Source organism: Tenrec ecaudatus, chromosome 9 (assembly GCF_050624435.1).
Source record: "Tenrec ecaudatus isolate mTenEca1 chromosome 9, mTenEca1.hap1, whole genome shotgun sequence".
Lineage (NCBI taxonomy): Eukaryota > Metazoa > Chordata > Mammalia > Afrosoricida > Tenrecidae > Tenrec > Tenrec ecaudatus.
Genome location: NC_134538.1, coordinates 157,255,857 through 157,280,833, shown reverse-complemented (window position 1 = coordinate 157,280,833; position 24,977 = coordinate 157,255,857). Strand labels below are relative to the sequence as shown.

Sequence of the window (24,977 nt, the reverse complement as noted above, 5' to 3'; positions counted from 1 at the left end):
TCCTCCTTGTCACTGACCCCACTTCATCACGGTGCTGCTTTCCAGGCACAGACCTCCTGAGAACAGACAAGGTACAGAATCTTACTTTGCTTCTAAGGAGCATTCTGGCTGCCCTTCTTCCGGGATCCTTTTCAAAAGTAGATTGTAGAAAAAAACAGACTGAAGGGCGACTAATTTTCAGGGTGTTACAATGTAGGGCAAACGTGGAAAGGGTATATTAGATGATTTTGTTTTAGATGATTTTTATATTATTATTTAGAGTTTAAATTTGATGGCAAGTGGTGATTGAGACATAAATAAAGGCATCTTGATTTAAATTTCATTTGCATTTCTAAGAAAACCATCTGGGATGCAGTATTAAAGAGCAGATCTTAATTAACACATAAAAAGATTTCTGAGATTCTTCCACTTAAAGAAGATCTTTTTAAAGATCAGATCTTAAAGGGAAAAGTTACAGTTTGTATATGCTGTATTATTCTAAATGGCTGGACATATCTAAGGGAGGATATAGGAAAACTCCCAAATCCTTTTGTGACTCAAGCGAAACACGATGCCAATTCTAGGACCGACTGAACCCGCAAAAGAACAACACTATAGATATTTAAAAAACACTCTGGGGGAAGTAACAATATGGTCATACTGTTCTATCAAATTGGAACAGGTTAAAAATAGGTGCACTACGCTGCTGAGGTATGGAAAACATTACTTTCAGTCATTCACTGCTGGCGGGTGGGAACCAGAATATCACAGTTCCTGAGTATATGGCAAAATTAGAAAAACATTTCCCATGTAACCCAGCCTCTCCCTGTCTGTGGGTTGTGTGCTGGTGTTCCTTCCCTCCTCTTGATTGGTTAAAGGTTCACCTATTTTACTGCCTTACATTTTTTTCCTACAGAGTTTGCTATTTCATAATAGGCCCCCAATAAAATGATTTTTTAAAAGTAGCTATTTGACTATTTTATTGCTATCATAATCTTTCCAATTTTCAATTCATTATCTCCCTAGTTGTCTTTCTTTGTGAAGTGCTCAGATTAGTTTCAATGTACTTTTATAACTTTTGGTTAATTGGCATAAAATTCACCTATCATAGGTGAACAAGCGGCCATCTAGCTCAGAAGCAAATAAGCCCACATGGAAGAAGCACACCGGCCAGGGCGATCACGAGGTGCCCAAGGGACCAGGTATAAGGCATCATGCACACAAAAAAAGATATGTGTGTGTATGTATGTGTATATGTATATATGTATGTGTATATATATATCATATTAAATGAAGGGGGAAGTGCAGAGTGGAGACCCAAGGCCCAAGTGTCGGCCAATGGAGATCCCCTCATAGAGGGGTTTAGGAGAGGAGATGGGTTAATTAGGGTGTGAGGTAGTATCAATGAAGAACACAGCTTTCCCCCAGATCCTGGATGCTTCCTCCCCCCAACTACCATGATTCGAATTCTACCTTGCAGGGCTGGATGGGACAGAGGCTGTACACTGGTACATATGAGGGTTGGAGGTACAGGGAATCCGGGGTGGATGATACCTTCAGGACCAAGGGTGTGAGGGACGATGCTGGGAGAGTGGAGGGTGAGTGGGTTGGAAAGGGGGAACTGATTACAGGGATCCACATGTGACCTCTTCCCTGGGAGAGGGACAGCAGAGAAGGGGGGAAGGGAGACTCCGGATAGGGCAAGATATGACAAAATAACGATGTATAAATTACCAAGGGCATATGAGGGAGGGGGGAATGGGGAGGGAGGGGGGGGAAGAGGACCTGATGCAAGGGGCTTAAGTGGAGGGCGAATGCTTTGAGAGTGATTGGGGCGGGGAATGTGTGGATGTGCTTTATACAATTGATGTATGTATATGTATGGATTGTGGTAAGAGTTGTTTGAGTCCCTAATAAAATGTAAAAGAAGAAAAGAGAAAAAAATGATTAGGGCAAAGACTGTACAGATGTGCTTTATACAATTGATGTATTTATATGTATGAACTGTGAAAAGAATTGTATCAGCCCCAATAAATTGTTAAAATAAAAAAAAAATTCACCTATCATACAGTTCAATAGTTCGATCATATTGAGTTGTACAGTCATCACCACAATCAATTTTAGAATATTTCTTTCTTGTAGTTATATAGCTTCTGGATAATGTGCTTAGTCATTCATTTTAAATTTCTCTTTTTAATCTAAGCTACCAAGGCCATAATTCGCCCTGAGTTTGAACTTTCACCCAGTTTGGGTGTAGTTGGGATTGTCTTCTACCCAAGAGAGGGCTTTTGTTCTTGTTACTTGGTTGGTTGGTTTTATTTTCTTTACATTTTCTAGGTGGCGGGAGTCTTACTTTTTCAGGTTTGATTATAGGCAACTCCCAGGTCGTGAATGAGATCCATTCTAAAGTGTGTTCTCAAGTGGCTCAGTGTAGCCAATGTTAGTCTACGTGCTGCCCACGCGAGCCTAGGTGAGGGTCGCTAAGTCAGAACAGGTGCACACAGTTCCGATTTAGCGTGACTCTTCTCCCTTAGAAATTTGTGGACTTGGAAACCCTCGGGTGTAGTTCTGCTCTGTCCTCTCGGCTCTCTGAATCAGAGGTGATTCCATGGCAAAGAGTTTGGTTTGGGGCTTAGTGCCGGGAAAGGCTCAAAGCCTTGTCAATAATTTTAAAGCTCTATGGCCGACTCCTGAAGGGGTGATGAGGAATTTGTTGGAAGCAGAGGTTGGTAAGCCCCACCAGGTGCCTTGAGTGCTCAGGATATTTGCATTAGAAAAGATTTGCCACTAATGCTGTTGGGAGAAAAAAAAAAAGACTAGTTAGAGGTTACTCACTGGGCTGTATCACTGAGATCCAAAAGGTCAGCAGTTTGGAACCACCAGCTGCTCCTCGGGAGAAAGATGGGGGCTTTGGACGCCATACAGTTAGGATCTCGGAAACCCACGGGGGCAGTTCTACTCTGACCCGTGAGGTCGCTATGAGTCAGCATCCACTCCGTGGCAGTGGGCGGTGGGTGGGTAGAGAAGTGGATGCAAATGTATGGAGCCTCTGAAGGGCAAGTAGGGGTTGTCTGGCATGAATAGCCTGAGATTGGCTTATTCACTTTGGGTTCATTAACACTGGGATGACAAAGTGTTCTTTTTCTTTGTGGACGTTTTGGAAGGATCTCTTGCCTGATGGGTAATGACTCCGTGGGCTCCCCCGTAGATCACCTTGGTGTGTGTGACACCAGCATTCTGTGCTTTAGCTTCTCATCAGCACAATGGGCCTCATAAGGCACACACACTATAAGGTGGTTGTGGCGGTGAGTAAATGTCTTAGGGGTTTGAAAAGCAGCTGGTGCCAAGTAAGCGTGTCTATCAGGGTTCGACGTGGTTTTCTTCGTGGTCTAATGTACACTTCTACTGCATGCTCCATGGGCCCTCGAAAAGGTCTGGTCTCTGTTTTCTTTTTTGGTTGTTTGGTAATCATTTTATTGGGGGCTGTACAACTCTGATCACAATTCATAGCCATCATAATTTACAAAACATTTTTTCTACTTGAGCCCTTGGTATCAGCTTATCACTTATTCCCCCCTCTTCCCCCCATCCTCCATCTCCCTGGGAGGGGGTTATAGTTAGATCATTGTGATCGGCTCCTCCTTTCTCCCCCCACTATCCCCTTCTCCTCCTGGTATGGCTACTCTCAATATTGGTCATTAGGGGTTTATCTGTCCATGCACGTGCTCTGGTCTAGCCGGACTTGTAAGATAGAATTGGGGTCATGGTAGTGATAGTAACAAGATGTTGCGCCCATTTCCATATTCTGACATGAGGTGTATGTCTGAGCATAACCTGTCACACTATGTCATGCTCTCACTTGAAACCTTTAAAAAGATCCTGAGAGTGAGGTTTTGTGTCCATGACTTCCGATCATTTAGAAAGTTCCTATTTTTGTTCTAGTGGAATCATTCTGGAATGTCCTTAATCCTCAATTTCTTTGGAAATTTAAAATTCAAATTGTGGGCAAAATGCGATCAGATGTATTTTTTTCCAATTCTGCATGTTAACTGGGCATTGGAACACATACTTGTAGCCCAACAACATGATCTGTGCTGGGCTTGCTCCTTGCCATTGAGTAGATTTTGACCGTGTCAGTCTCAAGGCTGGAACAGTTCAGAAGCAAATGGCTGAGGGCTGTCTTCTGAGACATCACTAGGTGGACCTGAACTTCTCACCCTTTTGTTAGCTGTAGAAATGCTAATCCAGTGTGCCATCAGGGAGCTATTCCATGACTGCCTCTCAATACTTCTTATCCACGAGGTAGCATTGCACACATACTGCCTTCCATCCCAGTGCAATGTTCAGTTACAACATTCACGCTCATGTCCACTTTGTACTGAGGTTCTTGGTCGGCCAGTTTCTTTTTATCATTTTATCGGGGGCTCATACAACTCTTATCAATTGTATAAAGCACATTTGTACATTCGTTGCCCTCATCATTCTCAAAACATTTGCTCTCCACTTAAGCCCCTGGCATCAGCTCATTTTTCTTGTTCCTGCCTCATGAACCCTTGATCATTTATAAATTATTATTTTCTCTTATCTTTCACTATCTGACGTCTCCCTTCACCCACTTTTTTGTTATCCGTCCCCCAGGGAGGTTATATGTAAGTTCCTTATACTCTGTTCCCACTTTCCAGCCCACCCTCCCGGTATCACCACTCTCACCACTGGTCCTGAAGGGATCATCTGCCCTGGATTCCATGTTTCCAGTTCCTACCTCTACCAGTGGACATCCTCTGGTCTAGCCAGATTTGTAAGGTAGACTTGGGATCACGATAGTGGATGGGAGGAAGCATTTGGGAACTAGAGGAACATTGTATGTTTTCCTTGTCTCATTTCCTAGTGTTAACCGAGGCTGATTATGTGTGTTGGATACTCTGAACCAGCTATTTGGATGGAGAGGCACGTTGGGGCCCTGGTCCCACCTGACAAGCATTTACCTTTAGGACTCCAGGTTTTTGCAAGGACTTTTCTGGGAGCCCTGGAGGCGTAATTAGTTGTATTTAACCTCCCAGTCAACACCTGGAACCCACTAACAGCTCCAAAGGAGCAAGATGAAGCTGTTTGTTGCTGGAAAGATTAACACCCTCAGAATCCTGAGGGAGAACTTCTGTCCCTGAGTCAGAATCCACTCAATGGAAGTGGGTGTGGTTTGGGGTTTTCCCCACGTGCATATCTGTGTTTGCTGCATTAGGTCCCAATCACTGCCCCCTTTCTGAAGCCACTCTGCTCGCTGCTTTCAAGTGGCGCCAGAGGTGCCCCCTTCCCAAGGACATAAACATGGCTTCTGTCTTTTCTCCAGGTGACTCCAGTCCCAGGTACTGTCGGATGTTCCTGCTGGACCAGAGCCGGGCTGCCTCACCCTGGCATGTGCCTGGCACACATTGGACAGGAGCTAGGAAGGAGACCGCTCTCGGTCTCTCAAGTCCTCTGCTCCCCGTCTCAGTCAGCAGGGTCTGCAGAGGCCTGATGTATGTACCAGGGCTCGCCCCCACCCAAGCCACCAGACAACAATAACAAGGGCCAAGTGAAAAACTTTAATGTGAAGACATTACAGGGGAATGATCCTTCTGAAATACAGAAGTAACTGTGAAAAAGGCATTTGTATTCCCACCTGCAAGTCGTGTGTACTGCAGTCTATCCATGACACGTTGATGCTCTGAACTGCACGGTCCACACCGTCCTAAACCAGGATCGTCCTGAGTTTCTCCCTCCTGTCAGCACAGGCGAGACCAGCAGCAGGAGCGACGCCCCGGGGGACACTTCAGGAGGCAGCCTGCTCAGTCACAGGAAGGGGCTACCGCCCGTTATGTGAGTGCTGGTGGGTTGGGCTCCATGCAGCAGGCTGGAAAAGGCTCGGCACAGGGTCCACAATCCTTGGAGTGTGGAGTAACAGTTTGTGTGCAAGCGACGAGGTTCAGTCCAACCAGAGCTCACTGGATGGAAGCCCATGCCCTGGAGCCGCTGTCTCAGCAGGGGACAGCTCAAAGGATTAGAAGCCTTGGGAGATGCACCTCCCCACTGGCCTCCCCTGGGGGAGGTCCACCTGGGTCTTCCCCAGCATGACCTTTGTCGCCAGAATGATTCAGCAGGTTCCGCTCTCTGACCCACCTGACATCTCAATGCCGAGACAAGTGTGGGCACAGCCTGACAGGGACACGGCACTGGCACAGGACTGCCATGCAGCACTGCTCTCTAGGCTGCAGAGAGCAGGAAGGGTGGGATGGGGCTGAGCAGGTGGGGTTCCACTTAAGAGGCAGAAAGCTGGCTATCTCTGAGTGGAGGTGCCAGGCCTCCCGCTGCTGTCAACAGACCCACACCCATCTCTAGGCCCTTGATCTTCTCTCCCTGGCTTGTTCCACTCCTACCCCATCCTGTCCTGTCTCCGCTCCACACAGCTACTCTGTTTACAGTGGGGGCTGGGGACAGTGTACTAGGAATGGCCAGCACGCCGCATCTCTCCCACACCTCCTTCTTGGCTAGGAGAGGTGGCTTACCCTGCTCTCGACTTGTCCCATCTGAGCCCCTTGAACTAATAACCACAAGTCAACAATGGGGCGTAGAAGCCCAGGGGGCCTGCTGCACAGGGGCCTGGGACTCTGTTTCTGAACAGAACTGCCGAGCTCAGAATGTTCTGGGTTAGCGAATGTTTGTGCTGTGATAGCTGAGAAACTGGGTCAGGGGTTCATGCCCTGCCATCACACCAACGGCCCCAGCACTGTCGCCCTGCTTCCTGAACTCGTTTGCTTAGCAAGATGCATCTGTTTTGTTACCTATCACATAGGGAGTAGGGACGAAGGAGCTGTGTCTGCTTGTTCCTGAACGCCGGTGGCTGCCAGGTGGCACAGCCGGCTTTCAGAGACTTCACCTGCAAGGACTGCAGCCCTCGCCCTCTGTTCCGGGTCGGGTAGTGTCATTACCACCAGAGCTCCCCCGCTGGGAGGAATCTATAAACCCAGTATCTGTTGATGACCGAGCACTGATACAGGACTTACCTCGGGTTCCCTGGGCTTCAGAGGCGCCTTACAAAACCCTGGGTGGGATTCCCCTGAGAGCCAGGACAACGCCCAGAGATGGCGGAAAATGAGACGATGGGGTGACTAGAGGCTTGGGACATTTGTTATTGCAGCTAGGAGGCGCTGTTCTGGCAGCACGGACGTTCCACGCTGGGAGCGTGTGTGGAAGGCAGGCACCTGGAAGGTCGAGGTCTTATTGCTGGTCCGCCCACCAGGGCTGGTGGTTCAGCGGGGCAGGCCTGAGCATGCTGCTCGCTCTGGAAGGCCGTGCCCCACCTCTCGCCGTCCCAGTGCTTCCCAACGCTGTGGCCCTACGAGCCTGGTGCCTGGCCAGCCTGTGGCTTCAAATGGGCACGCGGTTCTCTTTGGCCCACTTCTTCATGATGCGGATGATGTACTCCACCTGCGTGTTCCCCGTGCTCCGGAGCAAGTGCAGCACCTCCCGGAGGGTCTCTCTGCAGAGGGGCAGAGGGCAGAGGGGCTCCATGAATACACTGACAAAGAGACAATCACTCAGCTGTTCTTTACACACATCTAGTGTGGCCTTTGTACTGGGCGCTCGGAAACTCGTGACAGGAGCACCCGGGGGTGGGGGTGGCTGCCTTTCACCAGTCCGTGTTGCTGGCTCAGGGCACTGCCTGTGGAAATAGCCCTAGCCAGTCTGACCTCGCTTATGTAGCTGGGACACCCCATTTTGTGCTTGTTCTGCATAGCAGAGGGCAGAGGGGCTACGTGGAAGTTTGAAATAGCTGGGATCAATTTCTAGCTCTAAAATTAACCCATCACTTAACCCATCTGAGATAGGTGAGACTTCTTGTTGGTAAAGAACTCGTATACTGGGGGTCACCATCAGTATTTACAAGATATCACCAAGCCAAAAGCATGTAGGATTCCTTCCAGGCAACAAATCCGTTTTTAAAAATATGGAATAGAGGCACCTTAAGGACTAAGCTTGGCCGATGACCCAAATTGGTCTATTAATTCAATTAAAACATGTGTCTTAAGTTGTTGCTGCTGTTTTTACACACCATCAAGTCAGCTCTGACTCACAGGGACCCACGTACACCAGAAAACCACTCAGTCCCACACCATCCTTACAACTGTTGCTAAGTGTGAGCCGTGGCTACAGCCACTGTGTCCACCCAGCCTGCTGAGGTTCTTCCTGTGTGCTGAGCTGCTGCTCTGCAGACTAAAACTTCACATTTACTCTAACAAGCCTGCTTTTCCCCAAGGTCCTCTCAGATTCTCCACTTCTGTAGTCCCTCCTCACACGACCTCTTGCCCCTAACCACAGTCGTTTTCGTGTTTGTGTAGGTCTGGCACTAGATATGAGGCAGGAACAAACAGTCTATGATGTTATTTTCAGAAAACTGAGTGTGGCTTTCTGTTGACTGTTACAAATGGGGCTGGAAAGCCAGTTAATTTTATGTAGTACTCGACTAACGATGGAGGCCATCCCAAGAACAAATTTGGCACGTTGAATACTGAAGCCCAAAGGAGTTGTGGGAGGACAGCAAGGACATCATACGTGAAGATGCCAGAAGTCACCAAGAAGACAAGAAAAAGAGAAAAGACCAAAACAGGTGTTGGGAGAGACCATGACTTGTTCTTGAATGTGGAGAAGCTCAAGTGCCTGGGAGCCATGAACCCGAAGAGCTGAACAGAAAGTTTCAGAGGGCAGCTCAGGAAGACAAAGTAACCGAAAGAAGTGAAAAAGGATTCACAGCTCGGGTTACAATACAGAACGATTCTATAGGCAAAATATTGATGACACAGGAAAGAATACAGTTATCTACCCAAAATAACTGGTCGGTGTTCAGCCATCTCAAGAGGCAGCATATGATCAGGAGCCACTGACCTTGAAGGAAGTACAAGCTATAGTGAAACCATTAGCCAAAAACAAAGCTCTAGGAATTGTCTAAACACCAACTGAAGTGTTTAAACAAATCAATAGCACATGCAAGTAACATTTTGCTGTAGGCAATTCAATGATGATGCAACAGTACAATAGCAGAGCGGCCAGAAATTCAAGTCAGATACAGAAGAGGGTATGGAACAAGGACTATCATTGCGACATCAGAGGGGTCTTGGCTGAAAGCACAGAATACCAGAAAGGGTTTACTTATATGTTATTGACTCTGCAAAGATCATAAACAAATATACAGATAACATTAAGAATGGGAATTCCATAACATTTCATTGTGTTCACATGGAACCTGTACATAGACAGTGAGGCAGCTGTTTAAACAGAATAAGGGCTTAAAATTGGGAAAGGTGTGTGTCAAGGTTGTATCCTTTCGCCATCCTTACTCAATCTGTATGCTGAACAAATAGCTGAGGAGCTGGATTACATAAAGAAGAACGCAGCATCAGGGTGGGGGGAAGCTCTTCAACAGCCTGTGACGTGCAGGTGACACTCTCCTACTTCCTGAAGGTGAGAGAACTTGGAGCACTTGTTGATAGAGAGCAAAGCCTTTCTTATGGATTACCCCTCAATATGGAAAAAACAAAATCCTCCCAACTGGACCAGTAAACGCTAGCAGTAACCAGAGAAGAGACTCCAGCTGTCAAGCGTTCCACCGAACTTGGATCTACAATCAATGCCCGTGGAAGCAGGAGTCAGGAGATCAAATGTGGGATACAGAAGGACTTCTCCCAAGCTGTCTCCCCCAAATATATGCCAGACAGCTGCTTGGGAATGACTATACTTGGAGGTCATCAGAAGTAGGTCAGGGGTTATTCCCCGAGAGCTATCAACCATCTAGAGCAAGTAGTCACCACTGTTTATCCCACAACAAATAGGGCCCACTCCCTTCTGATAAGGATAGTAGTTGTCTGTTTCCTTGTAGGAGACCCCAGAGAGGTCAAACCTGCCCAAGGATGATCAAGGTTAGGTCGCCATCTTGAATCTAGGCTCCGCCCATCTTGTCACATGTACACCCTCAATCCCTCTTCTTATTGCGTGTATGTCCCTAGACCACCCCTTCTGATTACTGTATTACCTATAGTACAGCCCCTTCCTGTGACGTATGTCCTCACCTGTAATTAGGGGGCTTGCATGTCCCCAGAGAAGATAAATAGCCTGGGCTAGCATTAAATCTCTCTCTTTCCCTCCATGTGGACCATCTAGCGCGGCAGAGGTGAGCATGCTACCATGAATTGTGTCTGACTCCATTTATTTCAATACCTCACTTCTATCTCTCATGCTCTCTATGACTTTACTATGATCTTTACTTATTATCGCTGCACAATTGTGCCTACCGGACCCGTAATGATGTGTTAGGGGCTGGCTTCCCCTGACAATCAAAGGATTCATTCCACTGGGCAAACATCTGCTACGCATGACCTCTTTTAAAGTGTTACAGAGCAGAGATGTCACTCGGAAGAGTAAAGTGTTCCTGAAGCTTCCGTGGTCTGCTCCGTCACCTCACACACACGTGAGAGCTGGGTAATAAGGACGCCCACAGCAGAGCTGGTGCATTTGAATGACGGTGTTGGCAAGGGATACGGAAAGAGCCACGGACGACCAGAAGAACAAACAGATCTGTCTCGGAAGAAGCACAGCCGGAATGTGCTTGCCCTGGGGGTGGTGAGACTTGGTCTTGTACTTCGGACATGCTGTCAGGAGAGAGGGATCCCTGGGAAAGGACACCGCGCTTTGTAAAGCAGAGGGTCTGGAGAAAGCAGGAGAGCTTTAATAAGATGCACCGACACGGTGGCTGTGAGGGTGGACCAGGATCAGGCAGTGCTTTGTGCTGGTCTACGTGGTGTCACCATGAACCAGAACCAAGTCGACAGCACCTGACCACAACCACGTCTCACTTGCTCCTGGAAGGCACAACAAACAAACAAATAAATCTACCCTTCATGATGATGATGAGGGACAAGGATGAAGCTGCTTGCTTTCATAAAGAGTTATAGTTTCTGGAACCCCAAGGAGCAGTGCTGCTCTGACCTGTAGGGTCGCTATGAATCAGAATCCACTCGGCAGCGGTTTTGCTGCTTTGGCTTTATGCTCATGGCACATCGACTTCACTCTGAATTATCTGAAACCTAAATTAAAAAATACAAGCAAGAGCGCCAGGCTGAGAGCAGAGAGGGAAAGAGACTGGTCAGGAATGGAGCCAGTGTGTGGCTGGTCTTGTTGGAGCTGGGCATGTAGTCCAGAGCCCAGGAGCTGAGATTCAGAACCATCTAATTCTACACAGCAAGACAATGCTGGAGGAAAAAGTACAGGAAGACTATTCCTGGGACCTTAAAGTCTGGCAAAAGTGGAACTGAAAGCCAATGGCATTTTTACACAAATGCTTTGAAGTTCCTTCCTATAAAATCTGATCACTTTATTCATCATCCTCCAACATCATTCTAATTGTGGCTGGTCAGATGCCATCCCAGAAAACAGTGGAGTCCCCAGGAGCCGGCTGGAGGACAGGAGCAGGGTTCCGTGTGCTCACTTACTTGGGCTCTCGGCCGGCCAGGATCATCTGGAAGATGCCCACGCAGGCGCCTCGCTTGCCTTCCCAGTACTCGGGGTTGGGGTCCAGCCTCTCGAGGACATCAAAGGCCTTGGCTGAGTAGTAGAACTGGCCCATCTGCATGAAGGAAGGTAGCCTGGTGAAACCCGGGACCCAGCGTGAAATGAAACACGTGGCAGCAGGAGACAAAGCGTGGAGGATCAGGGCCACATTTCAGCCAGCAAATCAGATCCCTGCCCAAGTCCCAAGAAGAGAAAGGGAACTCCTAGTGCCAGCTGGTGACCTCCACTTATACCCGCTTACCTTTAACTAAAGGAGCCCTGGAGGTGTACTGCGTGAGGAGTTAGGCTGCTAGATACAAAAATCAGCGGTTCAAACCACTAGCCACTCCATGCGAGAAAGACGAGGTTTTCTGCTCTTATAAAGAGTTAGTCTGGGAAACCCAGAGGGGCAGCTCTACCTGTCCATTTGGGTTGCTGTCAGCTGGCATTGACTCGATGGCAGGGAGTTTGGTTCTGCAGATGGTCGAGGTATGCTGTTCACAACCCATTTTGTCATTTCGTCTCATTGTGTTCTAATTCTGGACACTCCCTGCAAATTGTGCTGTAAACTTGGATGTTTCCAAGTCCCCTGAACACATCCTGCACGTAAGACTAACCACTCACCTCATGCTAATCTGATCAGGTTCCACCAGAGCGGGCGGTTCTTCCCTGACCTGGTTCCCAAACTCCCAGGATGCCCAGATGTGCCCTAACTCAGAGACTCAATCTTGGAAACCTTCCATTCCTTTCGACAGACACTGCCCCCAAACAGACCCTGCGCGTCCTTGGTCTCTGAGAACGTGGGGAAGGAACAGGTGCACTCGGTTCGAGGAGCTTTCCTGATGGGCACCGGGAACGATCCAGCGATTCCAATTCTGTTGAAAGCTTCAAGCTGTGAGGCCACCCCTCAGTCAGTCCATATGATTTAGTTCCTTCTCCCACCCATCCGGTGCTCTGTGCCTTGTGCCTCGGGCTCTTCTCTGGCTCCCTCTCCAGTCTTGTTGCCTCATTCGTAACCCCACAGGGCAAAAGCCACTTCCCACCCTGGGGCTCAAACATTCACTTCACACTTTCACTCATCCACCCCTCCACAAAAAAGTGTCCTATTTCCTCTCTGCCTGGCCCCTTTTCCTATTCTCTCCCAAGGGGTTTCTCACTGCAAAATCGCACAGGGAGGAGGGTACAAAGGACAACCATAGAGCTGCCAGGCTAGGGGTGGGGGATGGGAAGGTGAAGATGAGAGTCACCACACCCTGGTCAGAAAACAAGCTCCCTGGAGCCACTCTAGACGCCCCCTCGCCCCCCCAACCTCCAGGGGCCCCAGCGCCTCCACTTCTAAGGAGCCAGCACCTGTGTTGTGTAGGCACCTTGAGACAAGGGGATCTCACTTTGCTGCCCTCAGAAGGTGATCCCTACCGCACTCTTGGTCTTGCTTCTATGAACATTATCCGATTCATCTCTAGATTGTTGGTGATAGTTCCAGTTGACGTATTTCTTTTTTTTTTTTTTTCAGAGACGGTGATGGTTTATTCACATGTCATGAAATGAGGTTTGGATATATATGTCATGTTTTAACATCTCTTTTGTATTTCAAATTCGACTGTATGTTAGACCTTACTGCTGCAGGATGAACTGTGCTTTTCCTCATAATGGCTGAAACTGGAGGACGTGGCATAAAACAACAAAAAACCAAACCTGGAGTCATCCATGTTTGCTATTTCGTTGGTCTTCTTATGTGGAACAAAAAGTAAAGAGTTCACAAATACCACCATCCAAGCATGCGTTTCAAATTTATGTTGGACTTTGGCTTTCAAAGTAATTTCTTTACAATGAAGCCACCAACAGCTGAAGTCCCAGGTCCGCTGCTTCTGTCTGGGGAGAAATCGGCATGACGCCTGCATGCGAAGGGCTGCCCTGGGTGAGTTTCAGAGATGGGACAGACTAAGGGCAAGCAGCCTTTCCATGTCAGTCCTGGAGGTCCCTGTAGAGGAGAGCCCCTCCTTGATGAAGAGGGAGCGCGGCTGCATAAAAGAGGCAGGACTACTGCTCCAGGAAGTCTCGCCAGCATTCTGGCTGACAGTCAAGTAAGTGGTGGGGTTACAGCCGAGTGTGGAATCCAGGAAGTGGCCTGGCTCCCAGGACGAGCTTTTCAAAAAGCTTTTCATTTCCAGACTGGGGTTCCCGGCTGGGAGCTCCCAGCAGCCCTGGGGAAGGAAAGGGCCTCGCCCTGCCAAGATCACAGCCAAGAAAACCCTGGGCACAGTTCTGCTCTGCACAGACCAGGCCACTCAGAGTCATGGTAACCCAATGGCAACTAACAGCTACACTTGATCTGACCAGCACCCATAGCCTTCTCTCCTCCTCCTCCACTCTCCAGCTCCTGAAGTGCGCTCTCTCTCTCTCTCTCTCTCTCTTGCTCTCTCTCTCTCTCTCTCTCTCTCTCTCGCTCTCTCACACACACACACACACACACACACACACACACACCCCTTTACTAATCTGGTGGACAGGGCGTGGCTTGAAATGCCCTACTTTTCTCCCTTTACATTGTGCCCCAGGTTACCTCACTTCTCCCCAAGGCCTCCATTACCACCCACATGCTGGAGTCACCCAGCCTGTATCTCCAGAAGTCAGGGGACAGGTTTCTTGAGCGTCAGAACCAACATTCTGACTACCAGATGCGCACGCCTCTTGCCCAGTGGTGCCCTGGACCCACACTCTTCGGCACTCTCTCTGTTTCACACAAACAAGAACTCTGGGGCCGGTTCATTCAGGGAAGGGCATTTCTGAGACTACTCAGCAACTGCCCTGCCCAGTGGTGTCCAGCCGGCCTCTGGGCCATGTGTCCCTGGTGAGTTCAGCTGGCCAGTGGAGCAGAGTGCTGATCTAGAGGCATGCCTCTCAGATGTACCTTATAAGCAGTCATTCACAATGCTCTGCAGCGGTTCTGAACCTGTGGGTTGCGACCCCTTTGGCGGTCAAATGACCCTATCACAGGGGTTGCCGAATTCATAACAGTAGCAAAATGCCAGTGATGAAGTAGCAAGGAAAATCATTTGATGGTTGGGGGGGTCACGGCTTTAGGAAGGTTGAGAACCACTGACCTGGAGGCCCCCCCAGACGTACCTTGTAGCAGTCATTAGCAATGAGCTGTAAGAGGCTGAAGGACTCTCCTGAGGTCTCCATCTTGAGGTAGAGTTCCCAGGCCAGCCTGGGCTTCTTGTTCATGATGTCTACCAAGAGAAACACAGGTTCTTGCCTGATGAGTGGACAAGAGATTGCTTGGCTCTGCATACCCCACAGAGACCCAGGAGAGCTGGCGGGGGTGGTGCGGTGCTGCCTTCCCATCGGATCGGAATTCTCCGACGTGGGAGCCTCTGTGTGGCTGCCACCGAATCCCGCCTTTTTAGGCTGTGCTGACAGTCAGTAGCCCTCAGTGTGCTCAGGTCCTGAAAAGAGGCCATTGGCCACCCAGCCAATCTACTCAAAGCCCGGCCTCCCTGAGGGTACCTGACACACACACACACACACACACACACACACACACACACACACACACACACACACACTCTCTCTCTCTCTCTCTCTCTCTCTCTCTCTCTCCTCTCCTCCTCTTCTCTCTCTCTCTCTCTCTCTCTCACACTCTCTCATCCACTGTTAGGGCTGAGCTGAGCAACACATAGGGGAAGGGAGGGGGCGGGAAGGCAGTGGCCCCCGACATGCTGTCGTCTTCAGGCCAGCACCCCAGTGAGGAGGTGCAGCTCACCAAGGCCCTGCCCATGGAGACTGAATGTTAGCAGCAGGCTTGAGGCCAAGGGTGTTTGGTACAGCAAATCCCAGGGAGACAGCACAGCCCTGAGTCCCCCAACAATGCTGCATTTCGCTGGTGCTGGATACTCATTGTGCCCCGCATTCCCGGCTGGAAGATTACAGACTTCAAAGAAAGGGAGGCATCCCCGACCCCCCGAGCCATGTGTCAAAGAAGACTCACAGCACCGAGCTAGCCAACTGAGGTAGATGTAGTCGTTTTTCATCTTCTCGTTCTGGATCAGGAGGAACACCTGCAGGAAGAAGAGAGCGGGGATCATGTGACAATGACAGTCCTGGTTGCCAGCTTGCCTTAGGCTGGTGATTGCAGGAGCCGCCTTTGGTACAGAGGTGCCCTAGGAGGTTCAAGGGCTTGGCTGGTAACTAAGAAGGTGGCAGGCTGGGCTCTGTGGGAAGGTGTGGCAATCTGCTTCCGTAAGAGTGATGGCCTTGCCAATGTTGTTGGGCAGTTCTACTCTGCTCTGTTCTGCAGGGCTGCCGGGAGCATAAAGGAAGACAGGGGTCAAATAGACCTCATATTGCAGCAGTAGCAGCAGCCACGCAGAAGAAGACTTTCTACCCAGTTTGCTAAGAAAGGGGAAGATTGAACATGAAGCAGAGAAATATAACCCTGGCTCTGAAAATGAAGAGATCAGACATCATTTACACATCACACTGTTACCTATCTCACACTCTAGAGTACGATAATGTTCTGAGGAAAACAACTCTGACTTCTTGTTAGGTCTCAGAGCGACCTCATACACAGCAGCAGGAGACAGGCCCGGCCCTGCGCCAGCCTCACAGTCACTGCCACGGCTGAGCCCAGGGTCGGAGCCTCTGAGTCTGTCCACCTTGTTGAGAGGTAGCTCGTGCACGTCTCAAACGTTGAACACATTGGAGTGACTCAAAGCATCTTTTCTTGCACGTAAATCTTTCTAAAAATGGAAAATCGAGATATTCTTGGCAAACGATTCAAAGTCAAGGGAAAGATGTGGAGCAAAAGCCCCTCTTCGTTGCTCGGCTCCAGTCCCAGGAGGGAGGCACCATCAATGGTTTTGTATGTCCTCCAAGACTTACGGTGCGCATGTGCACAAACACGCACAGGGGGCTTCAGTCCATTTGTGGGTCAAGTCCAGGACCTTTTCACTCCATTTCCCCACAAACTGTCTGAAGCTCCCTCATGTTTTTCAAACAAACGGAACCCCAAGGTTATCTTTTGACCCAGAGGTTGACTGAGCATCATTTAGCTTCTGAACTGAGACCATTGTCCTGAGCATCTCCTGAGCTGGACCAGCACATTTCCCTCATTGCTTTGAAGAATCCTATCTCTGGCTCGGCTGTCAGCTCCCCACTCCATTTCCTTTACTGTACCCAGTACTTACTGTCTGTCTCCTTCTTTGAAGGGAGGGACTCCAGCCCCATGCGCTGTCTGTCCACACAGCCAGCACCCACTACTTGCTTGGTTTGCTGAGTCAAGGCGATTCTTCCTAGAATCACCTTGCAGACTCTTTCCCTTCTTGCTTTGAAAATGTGTGAGGTTAAGAAACCCAACCACCTCAGGTTTGGCTTCAGATCTGAACAAGAGTAAAGCCGGTACTGGACAAATCAGTACCGGGTATGCACACGGCTTTAGGAGTAAGCTGTTGTGACAGCATTACTGGATGACCAATCCCGGTGGCATAGTGGTTATGTGTTGGGCTGCTAACTACAAGGTCAGCAGTTCAAAATATCCAGCTTCTCTGAGGGAGGAAGATGGGGCTTTCTGCTTCTGTAAAGAGTTAGTCTCAGACACCCACAGGGGCAGTTCTACCCTGGTCTCTAGGGTTGCTGTGAGTCTCCATCAACTCCATGCCAGTGACAGTTTCTTTTCTATGCTTTATTTTGCACTGGAATTAGGTCTCCAATGTTGAATGACTAAAAAGTGAAGGCTTCTGAACCAGGAAGAGACGGACACTCGCCATTCTCAGCAAGTCCCCCCCGATTCTCCACCCGAAAGGACAATTTCATCTCCATCAGACTTTGCAGCCCCAGACCCTGATGGATGTCTTTTCAAATATGCTTATGAAGCTCATGAAATGTCACCAGTGATCCAAACATTTCCCTCCATTGGGAGCGTGGAGCAACAGGCACTGCCGGCAGACATCTAGGAAGAGGTGGGAACGCCAGAGGATGTGAAATCAAACTGCCTCTGTGTTACCTTTGTTCAGGGCTTAGGAGTCCCTGGGCTTTCGTCTGAGTTCAGACATCCAAATAGAACTTTGTGCCTTCGGACACACATTTGGAAACCTCAATAGCTGGCCCGGGCTGCCTCCTTTAAAACATGGCTGCTTTATAAAGCAGGGAGAGTAAGTAAGATTAAAGGGTAGCACTGACCAAGGAAGGGGGATTGGGAAAAAAGGAGGAAAGGGACCAGGAAATCCTGGGAGGGAATGGGACACGTGACGGTACACGGAGGGGGTTGCAATGGCTGAATTGACACAAAAAAGTATGAGCTGGTGAATGGAGAACTGATGATCTGCCCCGTAAGCCCTCACCTAATCCACTAATTAAAAGTTCAAAAATGAATAAAGTATTCAGTATAAACAAAAGACTATAAAACATAAACAAGAGAGAGTAAGACATGAGTGAACGTGTACCCACCACTGAATTTAAGGAGACAAACCCCACTGAAACATGGCCCTGACCTCCGAGGTCTTCTCTGGAGGTTCCCCGTCCCGGGACTCCACCACCAGAACAGGCCCCTTTCTCTGTGCTCTTTAGTTTTGTGACTTTGAACTTCCTATTAATAAAAGCAGACTACATGGGTCCTTCTGCAGCTTTTTTCCACATTCAACCTTTTAAAAAAGTTTTTATTAAATAATTTTATTGGGGGCTCTTCTAACTCTTGTTACAATCCACACATCGATTGTATCTGACATATTCATACATATATTCCATTGTTCTTTTCTAGACATTTACTTTCCATTGAGCCCTTGGGATCAGTTCCTCTTTTTTTTCTCCTCCCCCCACCCCCCGCCCTCCCACGGATCCTGAGATTGACTGATTCACTTATAGGTTCATTCAACAAAACTACAGGAACTCTAAGTGCCAGGCGTTCATTTAGGCATTTGGGTACATTTGTGCACAAAAGAGCCAACAATCCCAGCCCATATGAAACTGGCATGCTGGCTGCAGGGGCAGAGAATTCCTTAATGTGGCTCTTGTAGGCAAAGTCTCTAACTCCTGCCAAATGACCTTTCTCTGGGTCTGGTAAGAAGGACTCACCTGTAATTAGGAAAAAGATTCCCTGGACTACCACCCTGCTATATGTCAAATGAGACCCCTGAGAAGGCGTGGTCTCATGGCCAGGAGGAGGCAGGAGAGGAGTGCATGCTCTGACCCTAGATCCCTGTGCAGGGAACCCCCCGGATCCAGAAGGCAGCCATACCATTACAGGAGCAGCAGCAAGGAACAAGGGATGGCCTTCCCAGCCCATGGAGCAAGTAAGGCTGAGTGCAGGAGGTTGGCTTGCTGAGGGGAGTACCTCGGGCACTTAATTGGGAATTTGGCGTGCTTACTAACACAAGAGTCGCTGAGTGCCTTTGGGCTGAGGCTTGCTGGAGTGGGGTGCCTGTGCGCACTCAATTCAGGGAGCTGGGCTTGCTGACCACAGAGCTTGAGCGGAATGCCTTCAGGTTAAGCCTTACAGCTCAGTGGTATGCCCCACCTTTGGGCTTTCATGAGCAGACCTGAAACTTTGTAACATGTCCTGGTAACGTCCTTAATACACCCTTTAATCATGAGTTCTTGTCTGTGAATTTCTGTGTAGCCATTACAATGGATATAAGAGACTAATGATACATTCACTCATACTCCGCATACTCAAACTGCCATTGAGTGGATGGAGACTCACGGCAGCCCTGTAGGACAGGGTAGAATTGCCCCTGTGGGTTTCCAAGACGGTAACTCTTTGCAGGAGTAGAAAGGCCCCTTCTTCCTTGGAGTGGCTGGTAGTTTCAAACTGCTGCACTTGAGGATCTCAGTCTAACTCATAACCACCAAGGGACCAGAGCTCAAATCATAGAACACTGATTATGGCAGCTCAACAGGAGGCAGTTATTAATAAAAACAAATACTCCCTGGGAAAAGCCCTCTGAAACCAAACCAAACTCACTGCCATGCTGCCAGGGGAACTCGCCAGGGCGGAGGGGAACTGCTCCGTGGGTTTCCTGGCTGTCACTCTTTCCGGGAGAACAGAAGTCTCGTCTTTCTCCCTCAGAGCGTCTCACAGTCTCCAACTGCTGACCTGACAGCTTGCAGGCCAATGATTAGCCACCATGCCACCAGGGCTCCTGAACGCTTTCTTGAGCTAAAAAGATTTTCTGTTGCTATTCATAAAAAAATTTAAATTGGCTGGCCCAAGCACCATAAATTAAGTGGATTCCTGCCTCTCCCCCGAAAATAATTTGTTCCAAAGGACGACATTGACTCTGCAGCTCCGGGAGATGGACATATCTGATCAGAGCACACGGGAGCAGATGAAGGGGCAGGAAGAGAGAGTGGAACACAGCCTGGCCCACCAGGCCAAGAGGATGTTCCTGAGTAGAGCAGCCAGTCCACAGAGAGAACAACATGGCTGGCCCCACTATGAGAAATGATGCCCCTCAGTGACTAAGGGCGATACAGGGGACAGCACCGGAGACACAGTGTGGGAATTGCACCTGACCTGATCCCACCACACCGAGGCAAAGCACTGGGGGAGTGCAGCGGAACAGCAAGGGAATGGAGCGGCAAGGTCCCCAGGGAATGCTGAAAGTGGACTTTGGGGCCAGGGCGTGGTGCCCCAACAGACTGGACTGGAAAACGCTCCTAAGGGTCAGCAAACGATCCTTGAACTAACTACAAGCTTTTCTTTTGTGAAGTGTTTTGTTTTGTTCTTTGTCAGTGGTTTGTTTTTGTTGTTTTGTTGTCTGGTTGTATACTGTTGCTTTGTTTTCCTCTGTCTTGTTTTCATGCATGTTAGTGTCTCCACAGGTCTGTCTGAATAGGACAGGCTGGATAAACTATCTGGAGGAAAAACAATGAGACCGACTTGGGGTAGGGGGTAGGGGGTAGGGGGGGTAAGGAAGTGGTGTTAACAAACACAGGGACAAGGGAACAACATGGGACCCAAAATGGTAGAGAGGGGGGAGTGGCAAGCCTGGTGGGGAATGATCAAGGGTAAGGTTGCGTAGAGAAGAGGTATAGCTGTAGCCCAGGTGGGGATAGAGCATGGTAGTGGGGCAGGAGGAAAGTCAAGGGAGATGGAGGAAAGAGCTAGGAGTCAAAGGGCATTTATGGAGGTCTAGACAAAGACATGTACATGCAAATATATATAGGAGGATGGGGAAATAAATCTATGTGTCTATATTTATAGGTTAAGTATTAAGGTGTGGCGGAAGGACCTTGGGCCTCTACTCAAACACTCCCTCAATGCATGAATACTTTCTTTTATTAAATTGGAACTCTGTGATGCTCACTCTCCCGACACAACGGCTGGAGCCAAAGTGGATGAACAAGTAAATGTGGTGAAGAAAGCTGATGGTGCCTGGCTATCAAAAGAGATAGTGACTGGGTCTTAAAGGCTTGAAGATAAACAAGTGGCCATCTAGCTCAGAAGCAACAAAGTCCAAATGGAAGAACATACCAGCCTGTGTGATCGAGTGGTCCCGAAGGGATCAGTTATCAGGCATCAAAGAACAAAAATCATATCATTGACTGCACACCTCCATGATAGGATTGCTGAAGACAAATGGGTGCATAAGCAAATGTGGTGAAGAAAGCTGATGGTGCCCGGCTATCAAAAGAGATAGTGTCTGGGGTCTTAAAGGCTTGAAGGTGAACAAGCGGCCATCTAGCTCAGAAGCAAAAAAGCCCACATGGAAGAAGCACACCAGCCAGTGCAATCATGAGGTGCCAAAGGGACCAGGTATAAGGCATCATGCAAAAAAAAATATATGTGTATGTGTATATATATGTGTGTGTATATGTATACATGTGTGTGTATATATCATATTGAATGAAGGGGGAGGTGCGGAGTGGAGACCCAAGGCCCAGGTGTCGGCCAATGGAGATCCCCTCATAGAGGGGTTTAGGAGAGGAGATGGGTCAGTCAGGATGCGATGTAGTACCAATGAAGAACACAGCTTTCCCCTAGATCCTGGAAGCTTCCTCCCCCCAACTACCATGATCCAAATTCTACCTTGCAGGGCTGGATAGGGCAGAGGTTGTACACTGGTACATATGAGGGCTGGAGGCACAGGGAATCCAGGGTGGATGATACCTTCAGGACCAAGGGTGTGAGGGGCGATGCTGGGAGAGTGGAGGGTGAGTGGGTTGGAAAGGGGGAACTGATTACAAGTATCCACATGTGACCTCCTCCCTGGGAGAGGGACGGCAGAGAAGGGGGGGGGGGAAGGGAGACCCCGGATAGTGCAAGATATGACAAAATAACAACGTATAAATTACCAAGGACACATGAGGGAGGGGGCAGCGGGGAGGGAGGGAAAAAAAAAGAGGACCTGATGCAAAGGGCTTAAGTGGAGAGCAAATGCTTTGAAAATGATCGGGGAAGGGAATGTATGGATGTGCTTTATACAATTGATGTATGTATATGTATGGACTGTGATAAGAGTTGTATGAGCCCCTAATAAAATGTTTTTTAAAAAAATTTAAATTAAGAGTACATTAAGATGTAGTTTTTATGTAACTTTCCATTTGCCAGTAAGACACCACTAAGCAGGTGCAAAAGTAAACCTCTGGGGCAGAAGACTTGTAAAGAGGTTATCTTGTACACGCAAACCTTACCAAGTCAGTCACTAGTCACCAGGGCAGCGAACTGAAGCCTGTAATACAGTTCCTCTACATGTCCACCAGAATGACCCAAATGGAAAAAAACCAGACAACACAAAGTGTTGACACAGATGTGCAGTAACTGGCGCTCTCACACTGCTGGTATTGTGCAAACCGGTTCAACCACTGGGAAAACTCTCTGGCCACATCAGCTCAAGCTGAACATACACAGCCCCTGTGCCCCAGCAGCTGGGCACCGGCCATCTCCCTATCCCAGCCATAAGCCCGATGGAAACTCAGGCCGACCTTCTCCCTGAAAGGCCGGCCACCAGTGTTCCTGTGAGCAACCTTTCTCTGAGCTCCAAGTGGAGGAGAACCCCATGTCACCGAGAGGAAACTGGGCTAAAGCCATGGGAAACCAGGGTCCAGTGAATCTCATGGTGGCAGGGTCCCACAAGAAGACTGCTGAATGACAAGGATCCACATGTGACCTCCTCCCTGGGAGAGGGACGGCAGAGAAGGGGGGAAGGGAGACTCCGGATAGGGCAAGATATGACAAAATAACGATGTATAAATTACCAAGGGCACATGAGGGAGGGGGGAGTGGAGAGGGAGGGGAAAAAAAAAGAGGACCTGATGCAAAGGGCTTAAGTGGAGAGCAAATGCTTTGAGAATGATTGGAGCGGGGAATGTATGGATGTGCTTTATACAATTGATGTATGTATATGTATGGATTGTGATAAGAGTTGTATGAGTCCCTAATAAAATGTAAAAATAGAAAAGAGGAGAAAAAAAAGAAAATGATTAGGGCAAAGAATGTACAGATGTGCTTTATACAATTCATGTATGTATATGTGTGGACTGTGATAAGAGTTGTATGAGCCCCAATAAATTGTTTTAAAAAAAAAAGACTGCTGAATGAAAGAAGCCGTGTAGAGGGGCCCATGCTCTGTGATTTCATTCCTATCGATTCAGATTCAGACAGGGGAGAAGAGACTAGAAGTGGAAGGTTCCGATAACATTCTGTTTAATGATCTAGATCCTGATTACATGGATACGTGCATTTTATGATAATGCTGTAAGCTATACCCTTATGACTTGTACTCTTTTCAGCAGGGATAGTTCTATTAAATAGTTGAAGATGGAAACGTGGACTGTGAAGGCGATGTCTACTCCCATTGTTACCTTCTTAATGTCCCCCTCAGGGGACAGGGACCTTCAATGACCCTTTAGCTCAGACCACCTTATGTCGGTGTGAGAGAGACACACAAGGGTGACTGCGCACAAACCCAGTCTCTTTGCAGAGCAGGCACCCACCTCCTCACCCTCGCTGGTATTGCCCGTCGCAGCTTTGGCTTGTGCATAATTAAAGTTAAAGATGTCGTCGTTGTAGAAGTAACTCTGGGAAAAATAAAAACAAAAACAACAACCCAAGCACAGGTCACATCAAGCAATAGCATACCAGCCACCCGCTTAGCAGATAAACACCAAGCCATTTTAGGGAAGCAGCTGCTAACCCCACACGGCCGCAGGGCCGGCTCTGAGGGCACCTTGGTTCTCAGCAGCGCCCCTTAACCTGCGGCCGGCTGGCTACCTTAAAGGAGTTGAGGTAGATCAAGACGTCGTCAAACTGCTTCAGCAGGAAGAAGCAGGAGGCCATGCACTGCCGTCCAGGGATGGTGTCTGAAACAGAGCAGGGAGAGGTCGGGTGGGTGTTTCCAGGCAGGCAGTCATGCTTGCTTTTACAGCCCTTCACCTCACTGAACTACTGCATGTCTTAGCGACTGGGTTTTACTTCTTTTGTAACAAACTGACGGCCTGGGGCAACCCTGCTCCAGCAAGCTCTCAGGCTGGGGCCCTTCTCCATCCAACAGCCATCGCACTTCACCCCACTATCCCGAGCCGCTGGTGCAGTTCCTAGACATCGTTGTAGGCACTGGGCCCCCAAATGTGCTTTGTTGCTAACTTCGCTGTATTTCAGGGGCCAGGAGCCTAACCCAAGGCAGCACCCCCCCCCCCCACATCTTTCTAGACTCTGAGTCATGGGTTCCATTGGCAGGCCAGGAGCCAGCCTAAAGGCGGAGTCAGGTTACCCTGAGTGGCCAGGTACTGCCTAGGGGTCGGTTCCAGAGAGCCAGGGGAGCTCGTCCAAAGTCTGCGGGCTGCAGAATTCCTGCCTCCCTCTCGGCACTGCCTTTCAGCCAGCTCCACATTTGTGTGGATCCACTTGGCTGATGTGGCTCCACTGACTAGCCTGGATCATCCCTTGAATAGGACAGCTCAGCACTTCCAGGTTCCAGTGCAGAAATACCCTGCCAGCAGCCACCTGCCCTTCAGTCTGCTCTGTGGCTGCCAGCAGACTCCGCCTGAGGCAGACCCCGCCTCCCAGACCTGTTCAGTGCCTGCCACAGCACTTGTCACCGTCAGAGATACTGGCTCATCGATTTATGGGTGTCTGTCTGTCCCCACCAAACTGGAAGCCCCACAGGGGCTGAGGCGGGGGAGGGGCATTTGTTTCATTTGCTCATTACTACACCCCCACCACGTCAATGAATTTGTGCTGCATGCATGAAGGAAGGAAATGAGGAAGATACTAAATAGTGTCTGTGGTAGTTACATAATCTCCTGTCAACTTTCAAAGGGGTGGAGTCTGGCCTGTCAATCAGGTCGCAGCTTGATGCCCTCATTTGGAGGCACGGAGGAGATAAAAAGTTCCCTGGAGGGGGGGCACTCTCTACTCGTCTTTCTGCTGACAGGGCACATGGAGCTGCGATGATACAGCCAAAGCCCTGGAGCTGGAGGAG

The 24,977-nt window shown here is 49.0% G+C and overlaps 1 protein-coding gene across 1 annotated transcript in view; it reads right to left on the bottom strand.

Moving 5' to 3' along the window:
* Positions 1-5,551: 5,551 nt before the first annotated feature.
* The window catches only part of IFT56 (intraflagellar transport 56), a 46,889-nt gene continuing 27,463 nt past the window's right edge, over positions 5,552-24,977 (bottom strand). Inside the window, exons 13-18 of the mRNA XM_075558722.1 lie at positions 23,768-23,856; positions 23,491-23,574; positions 15,548-15,617; positions 14,683-14,789; positions 11,499-11,632; positions 5,552-7,495 (exon numbers count right to left, since the gene is read on the bottom strand). Coding sequence (XP_075414837.1) covers positions 7,384-7,495; positions 11,499-11,632; positions 14,683-14,789; positions 15,548-15,617; positions 23,491-23,574; positions 23,768-23,856 — 596 coding nt within the window. The 3' untranslated portion in view covers positions 5,552-7,383. The remainder of the gene's footprint in view (positions 7,496-11,498; positions 11,633-14,682; positions 14,790-15,547; positions 15,618-23,490; positions 23,575-23,767; positions 23,857-24,977) is intronic.